The sequence below is a fragment of the Hydra vulgaris genome, chromosome 11 (assembly GCF_038396675.1).
Source record: "Hydra vulgaris chromosome 11, alternate assembly HydraT2T_AEP".
NCBI classification, from domain to species: domain Eukaryota; kingdom Metazoa; phylum Cnidaria; class Hydrozoa; order Anthoathecata; family Hydridae; genus Hydra; species Hydra vulgaris.
Genome location: NC_088930.1, coordinates 38547501 through 38568041, shown reverse-complemented (window position 1 = coordinate 38568041; position 20541 = coordinate 38547501). Strand labels below are relative to the sequence as shown.

The 20541-nt window shown below is 29.1% G+C and overlaps 1 protein-coding gene across 1 annotated transcript in view; it reads left to right on the top strand.

Annotated features, from left to right (window-relative positions):
- Window positions 1-20541, top strand: part of LOC100198350 (potassium voltage-gated channel unc-103) — a 64077-nt gene that overhangs the window by 41456 nt on the left and 2080 nt on the right. The window contains exons 5-7 of the mRNA XM_065811014.1: window positions 2711-2910; window positions 3057-3309; window positions 3776-3981. Of these exons, the coding sequence (XP_065667086.1) occupies window positions 2711-2910; window positions 3057-3309; window positions 3776-3981 (659 nt within the window). The remainder of the gene's footprint in view (window positions 1-2710; window positions 2911-3056; window positions 3310-3775; window positions 3982-20541) is intronic.

Genomic DNA, 20541 nt, shown 5'->3' with positions numbered 1-20541 from the left:
TACAAGCGACCTCGGACTTCTTTTGACTATGGTACAAGCGACCTCGGACTTCTTTTGACTATGGTACAAGCGACCTCGGACTTGATTCTGCTGTTTTTTACGCTTTTTGTTTATGGATACAATTTTTTTAATTTAAGTGTGACATTCAAATACCTCGATTACGCGGCATATTATTGGCATATATTATAATTTCACGGAGACGGAATTTAAGTTTTTGCGAAAAGTATTTCGGAAAAACTATCAGACATCTTAAATGTGTCTAACAGATGTCTAAATTAATACAACTAGGATGTGATCGTCTTTATGATGTCATTCAGATGTCTCATTTTTATCTCTTACGTCTCAAGAATTTGCATAAAAATTAAATGCTTTAGCTGCGTCTATTAGATATCTGAAAAAAGACATCAAAAATTTGATCATCTTTAAAGCGTCTTTTAAATGTCTCATTTTTATTTTAGCCATCTCAAGACGTCTTATAAACATCTTTGTGCTTGCTAGGATGCAAGTAATTTTAAGGTTTGTAAAGTCTAGCCTCCATCAAATTAACAATTTGACTTGGTAGCATTTATTTTTTTTTGCAGTGTTAATTTACAAATCACAAAATATTTTAACACAATTTACACAGTATTCCCTCACAGTATTTTTCCCACTATTCCCTTCACTATTGTTTAATAATGTTCTATAACTCACTATTCAAGACAGTTTAATTTATTAATCAAAAGGATTTTGGAACAACATTGATTGAATTTGTATTTATCTGACAACATTGACAACAGTATTTTTCTTATAACAATCCATTACTTTTTGGATTTGCAAATTGATGCCAGATCTGGCCAAAATAAAGTTGTTTGTTTATATTTTTTAATTAAATCCAGAAATCGTTTTTTAAAGAATTCAGTCATGAAAAGATCTGATGACAAAGTTTGTTTTATTATGAAAGTAGAGCATTTAAAATCAAAACAGCAAAAAGTCTGCCATACAAAAAACTTGCAAAAACACTTCGACTTGAATGTAGGGGAACATGGGGCAAGATGGCGAACGTCTTAAAAAGCCTGAGTTATAGTAAAACTATTAGTCATGAAACAGTAATGCTTTGTCAGTGTGTTCATAATACCATAATAATTCATTGCCTGCATTGATTTTTAGTTAGCAAGTTGAAAAATTTGAAATAAAATTTAAAATAATAAGTTCATAAATTTGTTATCTGGTCACGTGACCGGGGCAAGATGAATTATTTTGCAAATTCTGCCTCCAATTTTATAAAAATTTGAAAAATACTTACTACTCTAACTAAAGTAATGCAAAGTAAACACGCTCCACAAAAAAATATTTCTAAAAAAGTTTCACCTGAAGGACACCATTCATTTTGAATAACAGGAAGCAGAGTTTTTTTTTTTTAGCGCAAAAAGTTAACTTATGCGCATATAATTGCGTTAATAATATTTTAAAAAACCAATTGGCGTTTTAAAATACAAGATGGAAATATAGTTTCGTTTTCACCAATTTTTAAGTTTTTTTGTTGATCTGTTTTATGGAAAGTCATCTTGCCCCATTCGCCATCTTACCCCGTGTTCCTCTACTTAAATTTGTCAGACGCTTTACAACATTTTGACTGTTAATAATATTGATTAAATGGAACCCACAAATTATTTTTTTAAAGGAAATTTCATTGTCTGCTCAAATGCAAATTCTGCATGCATATATTCTTTGGTTGTTTTTTTTTTTTGTAATAAGTTTTCAGATTTTTTAAAATTTTTGGATAAAAGATCTTCTGTATTTAAACTTTGTAGCTAAATCTTCTTGTGAGTTGTATTTCAATGAATTGATTCGTCTATTGATTTTGTCTTCTTTCTACCATTAAATCGTGAATGAATGATCTTCTTGATTTTGCTTTTGTTTTGGGGTATTGTTCTCCTTAAAGATTCTTATTAAGATTCCAACAGTTAATTTTAGAACTTTGCATGGTATTGATATATATGTATATATATATATATATATGTATATATATATATATATATATATATATATATATATATATATAAATATATATATATATACATATATATATATATACATATATATGTATATATACATATGTATGTATATATGTATATATGTATGTATGTATGTATGTATGTATGTATGTATGTATGTATGTATGTATGTATGTATGTGTTAATGTACGAATAGGCAAAATTAAAGTGACTACTGTTAGCATAAAATAGTTCATTATAATATTCTTGATATAAAAAAAACGTTTAAGAAATAAAGATAAAAGAAATCATCAAACACTAGAAGGCATTATAGAAAATTTTTTTTTTTTTTTGTGTTTGTGGTTATCAAAGTGCTCCAAAAAATCCATACAATCTTATCACAGAGCATTTAACTAGGATGGTCATTTTTACCAATGTTGCTTATTTGATCGGAGCAGGCATCGAAGCTTTGACCTCTTGGTTCTGAGCCAAAACTCTAACCACTGCATCACGACTGCTGAAAGGCTCGATTAATGACTAGATTAAAAAAATTTATAATGACTATTTATTATAAATTGGTTAAACTGATTTTTAAGATCTTCTTTATTTTATTGTGTTTATATCAATGTGTATAAATAACTCTAACGCAAATTAATAATCGAAATTATTTTAATGTTATAACTTTGACAAAAAAAAAAATCATTTGAATTGTTTTAAATATAAAATTACTCATTTAGCTCTAATGTATGCTGTCATATTTGGCAATATTACTGCAATTATTCACAGATTGTATTCTGGTTTGGCTCGTTATCACTCTACAATGCGTCGGGTTCGACGGTTTATTCGTTTTTATCAAATTCCGTCACCTTTACGTCAGCGATTGGAAGATTACTCTCAATACGATTATTCGTATACTAATGGCATTGATATGAACGAGGTTTGTAAGGGTTTGTTTTTTTTGTTTCTGTTGTTTTTTTATTAAAATTAAAATTTATTAAATTTTTTAATTCGATTTTTAAATTGTCATAAATTATTTTTTTAATTTATTTATTTAAGATATGATTACTCTGCCCTAAACATTAGATATTAGGTCATTTTCCAGAGGGTCTTCAAGCAGAGGTTTGTCTTCATTTGAATAGAAACTTATTTGCAAGAAATTTAGCTTTTCGTGGTGTCCCACCTGGTTGTTTACGCACACTATCTCTTAAATTAAAAACAACTAGATACACACCCGGTAACTATATTATTCATTACGGAGATGAGATAGTCAACCTTATGTGGATTGAACGTGGCACTTTGGAAGTATTACAAGAAGATAAAGTTATTTTTGTCTTAGGTAAAAAAGGAATTAAATTAAAAATTTAATTGTTTCAGTATCAAAAAAACTATTAAAAAAATTATTATTTAAAAATAAGTTATAGTTATTAATATTGTGTCGTATTTTGTTAAAAATGATTTTTGCCTCATATACTCTTGTACTTCAATGTTATGACGTCGTATTAATAAATTATGACGTCATATTAATAAATTAATGTTCAAGTAATATTTTCAAGTAATGCGCTTGTAGCTTTATATTATACAATTAAATATAGTTTTTTACAAGAACTGAATTAAGCTTCGTATCACGAGCAGCCGCGGTACAGTGGCTAGAGTTCTGGCTCAGAATCCAGAAGTCCGAGGTTTGACCCGACTCTAGCCCAATAAGCGACATTGGCAAGGAAGGAGGGGTGAACACCTAAGTAACCTAAAAAAAAAAGTTTACGATCTTTTTTTTTTATTTTTAGTATTATTTTATCCGTTAGGAAAATGTGATTCATTTGGTGAAAATTTTGGAGCAGTGTACGATCGTCTTGTAGGTAAATCATGCGCAAGTGTGCGTGCACTTACATACTGCGACATCCAATCTATTTCACGCGAAGATATGTTATCATCTATGCGTGCATATCCTGAATTTCATCGAAGTTTCAATAGAAACTTTAAAATTTCGTTCAATTTGAGAGATTTAGAAGTAAGTGTTTTGCAATTTTTTAACTTTTCATTGATTTATATAGAAACCAATTTTTTATTGTTGTATATATTTTACATCATTTTTAATGATATTTATAACAAAATCTATTAATACGTATGCAACTACTTATCTAAACATTTCTAATATAAATATAGAGCGACTTGGGGCAAAATAAAAACCGGGGGGAAAGTGAGACGTTTAGTATTTCTACCTCTGTGCAAGTTTAGTTTGCGTTGGTTCATATTTTTAAAAATTCCTCGTTTTAGTTTTGTTTTCATGTTTTAAAAAAAAATTTATTATGTTTTGCCTAAAGTGCGACGTAGATAAGCAGATTTAAAGTTTACGAGTTACGTCAATTAGATAAAAAGTTTATCTTTTGGAAATTATCCAAGAACGAAGCGTACATACGTACCCGCGTACGTTTTTTATTTTTTTATTATTGGATTGAATACTAAGTTATAATTAAAAACATTGCGGAAAAAATATAAGTAATAAAAATGTTTTATATGCCATCTCCTAAAGTTTTTACATTTTTAATGGTTTTATCTTGAAACTCAAAAATGTGGGTATAAAACAAAATAATTCTAACCTTGCAGTTGTTACAAGAAAAGTGCGACGTCAGTTGTTGCGGGGAAAGTGCTACGACTGTTGTTACTAAAAAAGATCGTCAAAGTGAATTGAGTTAGCTTTTGCTTAAACCTTTCTAAATTTCCTAATTATGATCATTTTATGAAAAAAATAGTTTTAACTTATTAATCGCATATTCAACTTATTAATCGCTGTTAAACTTATTAATCGAGTGTTCAACTTATCAATCGCATGTTTAATATATTAATAATTAATAACATATAAGGCTTAGGACCAACAATCATCTTTACTTGGCGAGTGTAAAAAAGTGTTTGGAAAATAAGGATGATTAAACTTTACAGTTATTTTTTAAGTCTTCATTTTCTTTATCATCTTTTGATATCTATCCTACCGAGCATGCAGCATAAACCTTAGGTTTTGGTGTGTTGTACTGATACATACTGCATGGGTTCCTTTGTTACCAGCTTTGATATACCATTTTTGCTTTAACTGAACAAACCTAAAAAACCTTAATAAATCTATAGGACTGATTCTAGTTTGAATTAAACAAATAATTCCTTTAAATTGCAAGAAAGTAATCATTTTGATGCATGCTTATTTTTAGATAAACTAACAAAGTCCTTTATACCTGGCAAACGCCGAATAAACTGATAATTGCAATAAAAGCTTTCCACCTTATCAATGAAATCTGAGTTAGTTCTTCCAATATTTGTTTTTATGGAGTTCCACTATTCTTTTTTAAATTTAAATTTCTTTGCTTTAGTTACAGTTGACTATGATGTTTTATATACATCATCTACTTTCCTTAATGGCCATGAATTTGGAATTAAAGTCAATCACTCAATTTTTTCCCTTCTGTTTCTCTTTTTCAGCTTTTTTTGCACTAAAAATAGAACTAGTTCAGAGTAACTGATAGCTTTTTGGACATAACATCAGTAGCTTGTATTAATTTTTTTTACCTAATAAAATTTTAGCATGATGTGAAATCCTATGAAATTTTACTGGTGGTAGATTTAATGATTCAAATTTGGTGCTTATAAGTTCTTTTTCTTGTGCAACTTCTATATCTTTTTTTGAAAAATATTTGTTCAAAAATTTATCTTCAACATTTCAATTCTGTAATGCAGACTACTTATCTATTGTTTTCGACATTTTCGACATTTTAAAACCAGATATTGTTTCCATACCAATAAAAGACATATTTTTTGCTGTCAAATTTCAATTACTTGCAAACCACCTATAAATATATTATAAACAAGAAAAGGTCTGAAAAATTTAGAAAATTACATAATATGGAAATTGCTGCTCATGGTGTAAACAGAGTTTAATATTAGTACCTAATACTGGTAGCCCAGATTTCCATAATGATACATTTCAATGTCTCTCTCTGAGTAAACTGATATATTTTCTCAATCCTTTTGATTTAGAGTATACCATTTTAAGACATTGATCATTTGATAAAATACCAACTGTACACAAAATCTTATTTATTTTATTTTTTCAATTTTGATGTGCCAACTATAATTAAACACAAAATATACAAACTTATATACAAGTATTTCAAACCGAGAAAACTTTTATCATTAGTATGTTCATATATCTTGATTTTATCTATATATTTACTCTAATTTTATTTTTAATAGCTTGTTTTATAATTTAATAATTAACTAGGGAGAAAGAACATCAATATACATATCATATCTAACATATCGTATAATAAAATAATATAAGAGAAAAATGTACATATCATATCATACATATCTAACTAATAACAAGTTTTTCCATTTTAATATTTATTGCTTCTTGAGAAAATTAATGTCAACTATTTAAGAAAAAGAGTCATAAAAACATACCCATAGTATTCATTTTTTCACATAATTCTACTATATTTAAAAAACAAAAAATTAGCACTCTTTAATATTCCTCTTTTTAATAAAAGAAAAAAATTCATACAAAAAAGCTTCCATAGTTAAAAGACCTTCGTTCTACCTTAAAATTTTCTTTGTTTTATTTTTATTACATTTTCCAGGAAAAACTTTAGGTAAAGTATAATCCCAATTCAGGCGTGGACTGGGCCACTATGATACCGGAAGATTCCCAGTGAGCTATTTATTATAGTTTTAGTTAGGCTACATTTTAATTTGCCGTTGATTATAGACTAGCACTTTGGCCAAAATTGATTTTAATTTTTAAATAACTTTTTTTTTCCACTGCATACATACCCATTCCCAAAGGAAAATGAGTAAACGAAAATGAAGTGCTGAAAAAGAACGAATAAGAAATACTAGAGAACGATACCTAAAAATATAAAAAATTAAAGAACGTGCTTGTATCGTATTCTAGTACTAACTCAATTGTTCATGTCAACATGGCTGATGTAGCAACAACAGAAATTTCAATAATTACTGATCTCCATTAGTAGTTATTGCTGTTAATGCAACCTCGTACTCTAACTCTGACATTCTATAAAAGTACAATACAACTATAATTATTTTTTTAAACCGCATGTGAAACAATACAATTTTGATCTAAACGTTAAAAGTAATTACCAGAATGTTTATTTCAGTCACAATAGGCCTCGGCACTGGCTGAACTTTGACGAAAAAATAAAAAAGTTGTCTTGTTCATTTTGTCTGGCATTTAACAAAGCCTCACATCAATCAACGTTCATTAGTAGATATAACATTTTGAATTCCAAGCATATTTATTAAACAACATCCAAATATGAAAGCGATGTATTCCATGCAGCCGGCACAGAGTCATATGTCTTAAAAATCAATGTTAAAGATATTGTAAGCATTTATATGCGCCAACAAACTGAAGAGGTTAAAAATAATCATTTAATTTTAGAAAGACCTTGATGTAAGTAAATTTACGAGCAATGCCACTGATGGTGCCTCTAGTATGTAAGATGAAAATAATGGATTTAATGCCCGGTTAAATACAGTTTCAACGAGTCAGATTAATGCATGATGTTATTAAGTTTAAAACTTGGCAATGAGCGGCGTCACAAAAAAGTGGTTGAAGCTGTTACCTAATTTGGCATTTTTAATACATGTGCAGTCTTTCTACGGAAATCATAATTACGATTCAATATTTGGCGCGAATTTAGAAAATAGATACATACCTGTAATTAGTGAAACTCGTTATTGGGCGAAAGACAGAGCTCTTACTAAGATATTTGAAAATTTCTTCATCAAAACCTCCGATCAAGAAACACAAGGTATCGATTTTTTGCACATTGACATGTTACAAACACTTCATGATGTTTTTACATCAAACAAATTCAATAATGATGTTCGTTACAGAGCAAAAGCTTTTTTAGCCTCCTTGACGAGTTTTAAATTTATCTTAAGAGCACAATTGTTTTTGAATGTATTTTAACACAAAACGTAATTATCTGAATATTTGCAAACAAACGAAAAAGATATACTACGATCCTAAAAAATGGTTTAGAGAAAGTATCAATGAATTAAGCAAAGTAGATAGAAAGAGAAAAGATTTATATCTAACAACTACTTGAAAGGGCAAAAGATAAATTTTGCTTCAATATTAGCAACATGGTAATGGATCAATTAATCAGTAGATTAAAAAAGAGATTCTCTTAGCATGGTAGTCTATACGCTGGTTTATTTTGTTTAGATCCAATAAATTTTTCAGAAATATTGAAAAGAATGCCTAGTGACTCACTGCAGTGGGTTGGAAAGTAGGTTGCTCAGAAATTTTTATTCTAGTGTAACGAAAAACCACCTTCAAACGGAATCATTCGACTTTGCAAGAAAGTGGGAAAGTTTTAAAACAACTCTTGAAAATGAATATAATTTGCTATTTAACACGGAAGTATTTGACTCTTTCTCGGACAAGATGCGTCAATCTAAATCGGTAGAATTTGAAACTGTCTTTACAATCCCAGTAGAAAACTGCAACAGCCATACATAACATAATAATCAGAGGCGTAGAAAGAATTTTTTGGTGTTCGAGATAGGTAACTTCCAGATATGGAGCAAACTCCAAACATTTATATGTTTATGCTTATGTATAAACATATAAATGTTTGGATAATAAGGGTTTGCAAAAAACTGCGATGATTGGAGGCTGGGAACAAAAAGAACTCTTTCTACGCCTCTGATAATAATAATGATAATAATAATGAAAATAATTAAAGAATAATAATAAAAATAAATCTCGCAAAAAATGTATTGTTCGTTGCTACTTTAATTTTCAGATGTTTTGCATTTTGTCTTGCGCATTCAAACTTGTTTCTGGCTTACAAATTCGTGTTTGACATTATCCTCATCACAGGCAAGGGCTGCCAACTCGCCGAAAATTCCATATATCTATGTGTAATTGGCCGAAAAATGCATTAGGGATGTCTTGCGGGACCAAATTCATATAAACAATATTATCAGTTTCTACACTAAACATTGTTTATAATATTATTAACACTGTTTATAATATTAAATTTTAAAATATTATTGGCTTTAGCTTTTCAGGAATCAAATTATTATTTCTAATCCCTTATATATTTAAATATGCCAGCTTTTTGTTCAGCCATCAATTGTGTAAACAAACGTGGAAAGAATGTTGAAAACAGTATATCTTTTTTTAGATTCCCAAAAGAGAAAAACAGGCAAGTAACTGTTCACCATATTTGATTTATTAATAAAATAAATATATAAAAACTTATTAATATATATATATATAAATATATAATATATTTTACATATTATATATATATATAAATATATAATATATAATATACTTATTAATATATCTATATATATATAAATATATAAAAACTTAAAAGTATATAAAAATTTAATATATTTTTAAAACAATGTAAATGCGTAATATGATGAAAAATATTGATACATAATATGATGGAAATAACTGCAACAAATTTATAAGGTTAACTTTTTTTTAGATGCAAACTTTGGGTTTATAATTTGTCGTCATCAAGATCTTGATACAAAATCTTGTGAAGAACTTAATCTTAGTTATATGATTTGCAGTAAACATTTTGATTCATCCTAATACTATCCAGCTAACAATGGCGGTAAATAAGCACTTGTAACTGCTGTACCAACAATTTTTAACTTTCCAAATCAACCATCTTTGTTAAATTTAAAGAGAAAACAACCAACAAACAGAACTCATTTATAGGATAAAATACAAAAAAAGAAGTCTGTAATACAATTGGATTTAGCGCAAGAAATAGTTTTGATACTACTGGTACAAATAATATATCAGCTGTCAAAACCAATTTTAGAAATAAATATTTATCATCTCAAGTTAAGATTTTTCGTCTTAAAAAAAAATAAAAAACTTACAGTTAAAGAACAAAATGTTACAAAATTGTGATGGTTTAATAAAACACATTATAAATTTATTTAAAAAATTTTTAACTACTACCCAGCTACAATTTTTTGAAATTCAATTACTTATGAATAATCACGTTAAAAAAGGAAAACGTTGGACTGTTAAAGATAAACTGTTAGCCTTGAGGATTATTTATCACAAACTTTTAAAATGCTAAGAAGAGTTTTTTCATTGCTAGAAGCACTATTTTAATGTTTCTAGAAAAATCTTTTGGGACCCTAGTATCTGGATTTTCAAATAAGGTTGTGGCCTTATTAAAAATGAGAGTTGAAACCATGACAAAATTAGAAAGGAACTGTAGCCTTGTTTTTGATGAAAAGTCTTTATAGCAACATCTTTATTATGACAAAAACAGTGACAAGTTCGTTGAAATTCAATTGAATGGTAAACCAGTGAACCAAGTACTTGTATTGATGGTTCAAGGGTTTTTAATCAAAATGGAAACAACCAATTGCTTATTTTTATGAATTCAAACAATTTAGCTAAGATCTCAAATAACGCTATGATTCATCTACATGCAATAGGTTTAGCTGTAAGATATCTATTTTTGATCAAAGCTCAATTAATATTAGAGCTATTAAATTTCTAGGATTTTCATTATCAAATCAACAAATTTTACATCCAACTACAAGAGCAAAGGTGTATATAATATTTGATCCACCGCATCTCATAAAAAGTGTCAGAAATAATTTAATACAACATGACGTTCTGTCTGATAGTAAAATAATCTCCTGGAAACATCTGCAAGAGCTCTATAATTTGGAAAAAGTTAATGCTATCTGCCTTGCTCCAAAATTGAAAGATTGTCATTTAGATCCAGGATCACAATTAGCCATGCAAGTAAAGTTGGCAACACAAATTTGTAGTAGTCAAGTTAGTACTGCTTTGAATGTATATGCTTCTACAAAACTATTGCCTGAAAAAGTTTTGTCTATATCCTTTTTTATTAAAAAAAATTGATATTTTATTTGATGAAAAGAATTACATGATGAATTCTCATAAACTAATAGCAGATAAACTAACACATTCTGATTTAACGCTAAATAATAAGTTTGAAGATTGAAGATTTGAGAGTTTGGATTAAAGGCATTTTTGTGGTGCTCGTAGCCAAAAAGGTATATCCAGTCATTGGGGTTTAAATGTTACTATTTCTAATATTCTTTGTCTCGCAAACGAATTGCTTCACGAGTATTTCTTTTATGTTTGCACAGCTCAGTTTAATCAAGACTGTTTAGAAAATTTTTTTGCATTAATGCGAAGCAAAGGATGTTGGAATGACAGACCAATAGCATTGCAATTTAAATCAGCATATCAAAATGCTTTAGTACTCCTTTCAATAAAGCAATCTAATTCTAACAGTAATTGTCTCCCAAAATCAGATTTTTTGGTTGCAGTTACCATAGATTCAATTACCAACAAAGTATTTGAAAACTAAATTTCTAAAAATGAATAATTGATTTTTAAATAGCCATCTTCATTATTAACAAAAAAATTACAACCTTATATTTTACAAAATGTTTCAAGTAATTCACTTTCGCAGTCAGTTAAGCAAGTTTTAAAATTGATTGCAGAATATTTAATAAAGAAATTTGTCAAAAATGTGTCCAAGTTCTTTCAGGTGTCACATCAAGTGGAAGTAACTTATTTAATACTGATTCTTTTTCACTTGCTTCAAGATATGGAAGCTGTTTTTATAATACAAATCAAAATTTTACTTACTAAAAGAAACATCATACACCAAGTTATTAATGAAATAAAAAATCATTGCAATTTTAGATTTCTTTTTGATGAACATGTTGATCATGCCTTTCTCTTGAAAGAAAGTTTAATTAGAAACATTGTTATTATGAGAATGTCTTATTTTATATGCTTTTATAATCGAGAGATACAACCACGAAACAAGGCATGTAAAAAAAAGTTGGCTCGTATTATCCATGGATAATGCTTGCATTAATGCTTGTGATAATGCAATTATAGATCCATGCTTGCTTTTTATATTAAATAAAAATGATTTTATTTTATTAATAAAAGATATTTCTTATTAGAAATAGTGTTTTTTTTCTCACAGCATCATTTATTAATTTAGAATCTAAATAAGAATATTTAGAATCTAAATAAACGAATAAGGTGATAACAATGCTTTTAAATAGCAGTTTTGCAAGTTTTTATCACTATCATAAATATATTCGTGTTAAGTTAATGTTATACAAGTATATTTATGAATAAGTTAACAATTTCAAATGTTTAGTTTCTAAAGGAGTTTTTTTCAAGCTGCCTTATATGATTGTTATTTAAATTTATGTTATTAAAATTCATTAAGTTTGCGTATTAAGATTATTTTGGTCCCGCAAGACATCCCACAATGCTTTGCGGCTAAAATTACTATATTTTGTCGGGAGTTGGCAGCCTTTGATCACAGGTTACTTGTGAGAGTTTATTCTTAAAATTGAAATACAATTTGAACAGATTAGAAAACTTGTTGAGCTCGTCAAGTTTACAATCATTTATGCTGATGTCTAGTGAAAAAAACCTTTTTCCAAGAATCAATATTAATAATATCATTGATGATTCGGCATCGACTATTGAAACGATGAAAAAGCTGCTACACTAGTTAATAGTGAGTAGCAATTAAGTCTACTAATTCTAGACTCTAATATTTAAGTTGTTAAAGTGACCATGAAACTATGAAAATTAGTTTCAAACATAATTACGAATTAAAACATAAGTTATCATAAATTAAAAGGCACTTAGTAATTAGAGCAGTATTATGGAAATATTTTTTTTTATCAATATATAGGCTGGGAAGTTTAACTCCCAATAATTTGTTTTTATAGAAAGCAAATATATTCTTATTCCTCATTTTTTTATAACTAAACTGGTGCTATTTTTTTTTAGCTAAATCACATCCATATTTGTATAGTACCACATCAAACAACAGTAAATACAAAACGGCCGTCTAAAAACAAATATCTCTCGATATAGGCGATTTTAAAATAACTACATTTTTTTCATGCTTGGCTCGTAATTTATTTTATCATAATGCTTATTGCCAGAAATTTTAGGTTTCGATTTCATTCTAAAGTCCAGATGCCGAATACGTAAAAGCCACTCACTGTGAGCCATAAAGACCGTCAGGTTCAACTTTTCCCCACCTCTAATTTTTTTTTTTTTTAAAGTAAATGCCGTTTGTGTAAGTCTTTTTCAAGTGCAGAACAAATATAAAGTCGATCAGAAGAGTTAGTATTTTAAGTATTAAAAATTAGAAAAACCTAAAAATTTAGTCTTAAAAATAATGCAATCTTCTTTTTCTTTAATAGTTTTGAAATGATTCAAGCAAAAAAATATACATACCGTAAAGATGGCTGATTTAAAACAGTCTATTTGTGCAGTCTGTTTGGATAAAAAAGGTAAATATTCAAAACCCTTTAGTAAAAGGACAACCATCTGTAGCAAATAAAATCAAGGAGTTAATTTGGCCTGAGCACAATGAAGAGTTTAATGTCTGTCCGGATGTAATTTGTTCAAGTTGTAGAAGAAACATCTTTTTGCTGGAAAAGGGATCAAACACTTATCTTTTAAACTGGATAAGTAAAGTTTCTCAGGTATATGACTTTAAACTTATTTAAGTTAAATGATTAATACATATAAAGATATAGATTTTTTATTAAGTGCTATTTTGAATTAGGTTGACAGACCAAGAATTAGATGTAGTACTGAGCTTAGTGATATTATACAATCATCTCATGTTAATACAAAAGATGTTGAATCTCTGAAAAAATATATGTGCAGCTTCTGCTTTACTCTCCTTGCAAGAGGTTAAAAATTTATAAGTTACTTGATAAGTAAATTAAAAGTTATCAAATATTCATTTATAAACTTCAATAATTTGGAATTGACAAAAAATAAGACAAAAAATCTGATATCAAGTCTCCGTAAGAATCTGGGATCATCTACTGTTGTGGAGAATAATGTAATTAGTATGATGACATCATTACAAGAAGAAATTGAATCTAAATATAAAATAGAACAAGAGAACATTATTTGGAATGATGAAATTGTAACAAGACATGTAGTATTTATCTATGACACTTCTGAACTTATTCTTAGTATTTTAATTGAAAGAGGAATGGATCCTCTCTCCAGTATGATACGTATATCAATTGATGGAGGTCAAGGATTTCTTAAAGTAATTGTAAATGTCTTTGATAAAACTAATAAAAATGAGATTTATATTGACAGTGGAGTTAAAAGGTGTTTTATTCTTGCTATTGTTCAAGATGTTTGTGAAGACAATGGAAATTTGCAGAAAATCTTGAGTAGATTAAATCTGAATACTGTTACATATCACCTTGCGTTTGACTTAAAATGTGCTAACAGCATCCTTTGTTTGTCTTCTCATTCAGGTAAATATGCCTGTTTGTGGTGTGAAGGCGAATGTTCCCTAGAAAGTGGTACTCCAAGAACGTTAGGTTCTTTTGATCATTGGTACAACTTATTTGTTGAAAATGGAGTAAAGCGGTTAGAGATTTTAAAAATGTTATTAGTCCTTGACTCGTTTATTTAGACAAAAATGCTGAAGATGAAATTAATCACTTAGTCCCTCCACCAGAGTTACATCTTCTTATGGGGATTGTGACATTACTTGGTAGACTACTTTTAGATCATTGGCCTCTTTTTAAAAACCGGCTCAAAGAACATTATATCTTACATCGAGGTTATCATGGGATAGGCTTTGATGGGAACAATTCCAATAAACTTCTGGAAAAAGTAGATATTTTAGAGAGAGATGTGTTAGCATCTCAAACAAATTTATTTCTTACAATAAAAAATTTATTGACCTACAGCAGTATGTAAAGATGCATTTAAATACAAAGCTGAAGGTTACCTGGAAAGTCCATATAGTTGTCTGTCATATTCTTCCATTTGTAAAGTTTAATTGTTGTTCTTTGAGATCATATGCTGAACAGACTGGAGAAGCTGTTCATAGTGCCTTCAAACCAAGTTGGTCACAATACAAGCGAAGGATTGAACATAAAGATTATGCTAAAAGATTGAAATCTGCTGTTGCAACTTTTTGCTTAGATAAAATGTAATATAAAATTTGTAATATAAAAGTAGTTGTGTTATTTTTGTTGCATTTATTGTATTTTTTTTTCTTTTAACTATTACTATAATAGTGTAAAAGGAGTTTAAATCACTTCAATTTAAGATTAGTAAGAAAAAGTAATGATTGTTTTAAGGAGGAGAATGAAATATAAGTTTTAAATTTTTTTGAAAGGAGGTAATATCATCATAAAGGGGATAACTTTATCACTTGAAGGGGGGTAAACAGGGTAAAAAAGTAAGTTTTTATGTTACTTCTGATCGACTTTAGATTTGTCCAATACAAAAAAATAACATATTTAACCAGCACTTGTCTTAATATGAAAAAAAATTAGAGGTAGGGAAAAGTTGAACCTGGCGGTCTTTATGGCTCACTGTGCACTGTTAAATATTTAAAAGTGAGAATTTGCGAAAAAAAAATTTTTTTTTCATAAATCAATATATTTACAGTTCAATTACGTTACAATTTCATGACGTAGTAAATAATACAATTTATAAAATTTATAACATAACTTAACCAATTTAACATATAATATAACGTTTCTAGTTAAATTTTAATAAATAACAATGTTTCTTATCATGAAAATTAATGTTTCTTTCGAGTAATAATTATTATTCATATAACTATGCTGTTGTTCAGAAAACTCGTAAATGACTAAGATCCTTATTTTAAGTATTTCTTTGAATGGTTAAATAAAATGTTGTTTGTAATAATATAGAGTCATCAATGGTTAAACAATATATACAGTCAGTTAAAATTCAGGCTTTTTTATATATTTTAGGGTATTTAGACGAGTTTTTTTTATAAAGACAACTATTAACTGTCCCTTTTTACACACGCTTATGTGTATTTTAAAATTCATTAGATCTTAGTATTCTGGTACTAAACATTTCTATTTTTTATATGATCTTAGAAGGTTTCCTGCACCCTTCCAATGACAAAAAAAAAAAAAAATGTTACAAAGTATTTATTATACTATATATTTATTACATATTGAATTTAAAAGTTTATGTTCTATTTGATTAGATTAAATGTTTTATAAATACTTTTTGGGTTAAGTAAAATTTATCAATGCAATATAATAAAGTTTCGAAAATTTATATAAAAGAAGTATTAATTCTAGATATATACACCCTAAACAAAGGGTAAGTTTAATTTTAGCAAAATTTTGTAAGAATATTTATTTTATTGAAAAATTTATTTTCCTTTTACACTTTTACTTTTTTTAATATGAAATTTATTTTTCATTTTAGCATTTGATTCTAGAATCAAATTTGATATTAAAAGAACTTTTTGTATTGAATCAAACAAATTGGTTAGACTCTATGGTTCAAGATAAAAAAATTGTTTTTGAAGTTGTATTTAAGCTATAGTTTTAGGACTTTAAATGTTTGAAGTTGTATTTAAGCTATAGTTTTAGGACTTTATAAGTTTTTAAAAGGTTTTAACAAAATGCAGACACCGCCTTGATTTTGGTTAGTTCGCTTATCTAATTGGAATGCAAAAAAATTATTGTGATGAAAATGAGTTTGACACTGAGGGGCGCCTGAAATAATGCAGAAATATCTTTATTTTTCATACCAAATTGTTTGTCGTATAACAAGTAACAAGTGCATGGTTCATTGATGTCTTAACTGTCTGGGTATATTTTCTTCAAAAAGATTCTTGGATGTACAACTAAATGACAGTGATAACAATGAGGAAGTATCTTTAATCAATGGCAGACTACAGATTACACAATGATGATATGTCAGACAACAAAAATTGAAGAATACAAAGTGATGTTGTCAGTGGCATTCGCTCATTTTTATATTGCAGAATGTCAAGCAAGATATCTAAGGCAAATAAATGTAAATTTGGCAAAAGACTAATCTATTGTCCTGCGTTATTTTGCAAAAAACTTCGTGTATGTATTTTATCCAAGATAAAATCCAGAGTTACCATTGGAGTAAAAGCCAATGTGCATTACAAACTGTTACCCTCTATCTATTAAACGAAAACAACTAGGTTGAAATAAAATCATTCTGCTTCATGCCACAAGACAACAAGTATGACATTTGTTTTGTTTATAAAGTTTAGACAATTTTTCAGACGGTAGTGCTCCGCAGTAAAAAAAACACAAAAAAGTTTCAATACTTTTCTTCATAAAAATGATTTTAAAATTGATGCAGAAAAGACATTTTTTTCTACAAGTCATGGTAAGTCATCTTGTAATAGTATTGATAGCATTGTAAAACGACTGATCTCAAATGCAAGTCTACAAAGGCAATAAATCACAAAATATTGAATTGTAATAAAATGTTTGATTTTTGCATTAACAATGTTAAAGGGATTATTTTTTCAAGATCAAAAGTGACAGTTTAACAGAAGTGCGTGCCACTTTGAAAACACGCTTTCAGCAAAGCAAGATAATTTCTGGATTGAGGAGCTATTATCAATTTAACACAGAATCTATAGATACAATTAGTTTTAAACAAATAAGTGTAGATGTTAATGCCACAGGCAATTTTTCTTTTCTTTACTTGTATTTAAAGAACTCACTTTAATCATCAAGTTAACACTGATACATTGAAAGTCAGTAAATTTATTGTGTGTAAATATGATGCGTTTTATTGGATTGGTATAATACAATTGTTATGGTAAAGTTTATTTACCTTTTCTGATCATCTAGAGAAGATGAGTGTTGGGTTCCGGTTGTCAACATAATTGATACCTTTGACGCACCAGTAATGACATATGTATATGGACATATGTATAAGACATGTACCAGAAAAAATCTGCGCGTGTTCTTATGTAGTGTTTACGGAAACCGTGCATCCTTTTAAATAGCTAGTTGTTTTAAAATATCATTGTATTAGTGTTATTTATAATTTAAATTACTCTGTTATCAAAACAGTTAGTTTTAATTGAAATGTCATCAAATCAAGATAAGATGCGAGAAAAGATTTTGCATTTTCTCGTTGAAAATCCTGGTGTATCAAACAAAGCAATTTCAAAAGAGATGTAGATTGCTTTAAGAACGGTGCAGAGCATTGTGAAACGATTTAAGGACACTGATACAATCAAAAGGAAATTAGGAAGTGGAAGAAAAAAATGTTTTGTTAGACGAGATCTTGATAAAAAAATGAATGATGCCTTAGGCAGAAAACCAGAGATTTCTGTTCCAATTTTAGCCAATAAACTTAAGACAAGTACTTCCACTATACAAAGAATAAAGAGAAATTGTGGCTATAAATCTTATAAAAAGAAAAAAGTTCCTCGTCGTGAAGAAAAGCAAGAAAATGTTGCAATATGTTGTTTAAAGCTGCTTTATAAAAATTATGTGGCAAAAAATCTAGTTTGATTATTGACGATGAAACTTGTTGTGCTGCATATTTCCAATCTCTTCCAGGACACCTTCATCTCCAGGACACCAATATTATTCAGCAATTAATCGCAAGAAACTGAGTTCCAGTTATAAATATATTGTAATGCAAAAATTTGCTAAAAAATTCTTAGTTTGACAAGCAATTTGTGAATGTAGTGAAAGAAGCTCTTATTTTGTGGCTACGGGAACAATTAACACCAAAATATACACAAAAGAATGCCTCAAGAAACGTCTTTTGCCGTTTTTAAGAACACACACGGGTAACCCATTATTTTGGCCTAATTTAGCATCGTGTCACTATTCTGAAACAAATTTAAACTGGCTTAGAGAACATAAAGTAGATTTCGTTGAAAAACACTCCATCTACCAAATTGTACCGAACTACGTCCTATCGAAAGATAACACAGGTCAACAAAAAAAAAAAAATTACTGGTGTCCAAAATATTTTAATGAATTTGGGGTATTTTTGGGGTGCTGATTCTGAATATGCTATCAGTTTTGCCAGATTGGCTCAAGTTTTTGATATTTTTGGTATCTTATTTATAGCACTTGTTGGTAAATGTGACGCATCATCTCATTAATTTCTTGGGATTAGTACTTGAACTGAGCAGTTCTTAATATAGTTTTTTGTTGATTAGTGTTCTAAAAGTTTGTTCATAGCTTGATTTTTGCACTAACTTTATGTTGTTGTCTGTTTTCCAGTGAAAAGCATGAACTCATCAAGAAGAAGTTGTCTTAACGATCCAGACTCATTCTGTTACATTTGTGGTGAATATACACTGCAAAAACATAGAAGAAACATAACAGACTTCATAAAAAAAGTGTATTTGGCCTATTTTGGGGTTATGCTTGGGGACCAAGACAAGTCTTGGGCACCACACATAGTGTGCAAAGCATGTATCGAAAATGTTCGAAAATGGAGCAAAGGACAAAGAAAAAGCTTCAAATTTGGTGTTCCAATGGTGTGGAGAGAGCAAAAAAATCATCATGATGACTGTTATTTCTGTGCAGTGCAAGTGCAAGGATTCAATAAGCATAAGAAACAAAAGTGGGAGTATCCTAACATGGAATCTGCAAGAAGGCCTGTCCCTCATTGTGAAGATGTGCCTGTACCTGTGTTTACCATGTTACCTGACCTTTCCCCACATGATGATGATGAAATGCAAGGTATGGAGCTAAGCATTAGTTCTGGAAGTGAACCAAAATATGAAGAAAGTTTCAGAACACCTACACAGTTTACCCAAGGAGAGCTCAACGATCTAATAAGAGACCTCAACCTCTCAAAAAGTGCATCTGAACTTTTAGCTTCAAGGCTAGATGAAAAAAATTGTCTGACGCCTGGAACTAAAATTACATCTTACAGGACCAGAGAAGAAGCACTTCTTCAATTTTTCTGTGAAGATGACCTACTTGTATATTGTAAGGATATTCCTGGCCTGATGCTGCAAATGGGTTTACAAGTATATCGTCCTGAAGACTGGAGGCTTTTCATAGATAGTTCTAAAAGGAGTTTGAAATGTGTTTTGTTGAACAATGGCAATCAGTGTGCATCTCTTCCAGTATCTCACTCAACTAAACTTGCAGAACAATACAAAAATGTCAAAATGGTCTTGGAGAAACTGTGCTACCATGAACATTCGTGGCTGATATGTGTTGATTTAAAAATGGTCAACTTTTTACTTGGACAGCAAAGTGGATACACAAAGTATCCTTGCTTCATCTGCATGTGGGATAGTAGAGCAAAACATCAGCACTGGGAGAAACTGAATTGGCCTCCAAGGGACACCTTGACAGTAGGAGCATCAAACATAGTGAACGAACCTTTGGTGGACAGGGAAAAAATCATTCTACCACCACTTCACGTAAAGTTAGGATTAATGAAGCAGTTCGTAAAAGCATTAGACAAAGATGGTAATTGCTTCATGTACATCTGCAGATCTTTCCCTGGTCTTAGTAGCGAAAAATTGAAGGCAGGAATCTTTGATGGTCCTCAAACTCGGAAACTCATTAAAGATTCAAATTTTCCTAAGGAAATGAATGACATTGAAGCTGCTGCATGGTGTAGTTTTGTGTTGGTAGTGAAGAACTTCTTGGGAAATAAAAAGGCAGACAATTATGAAGA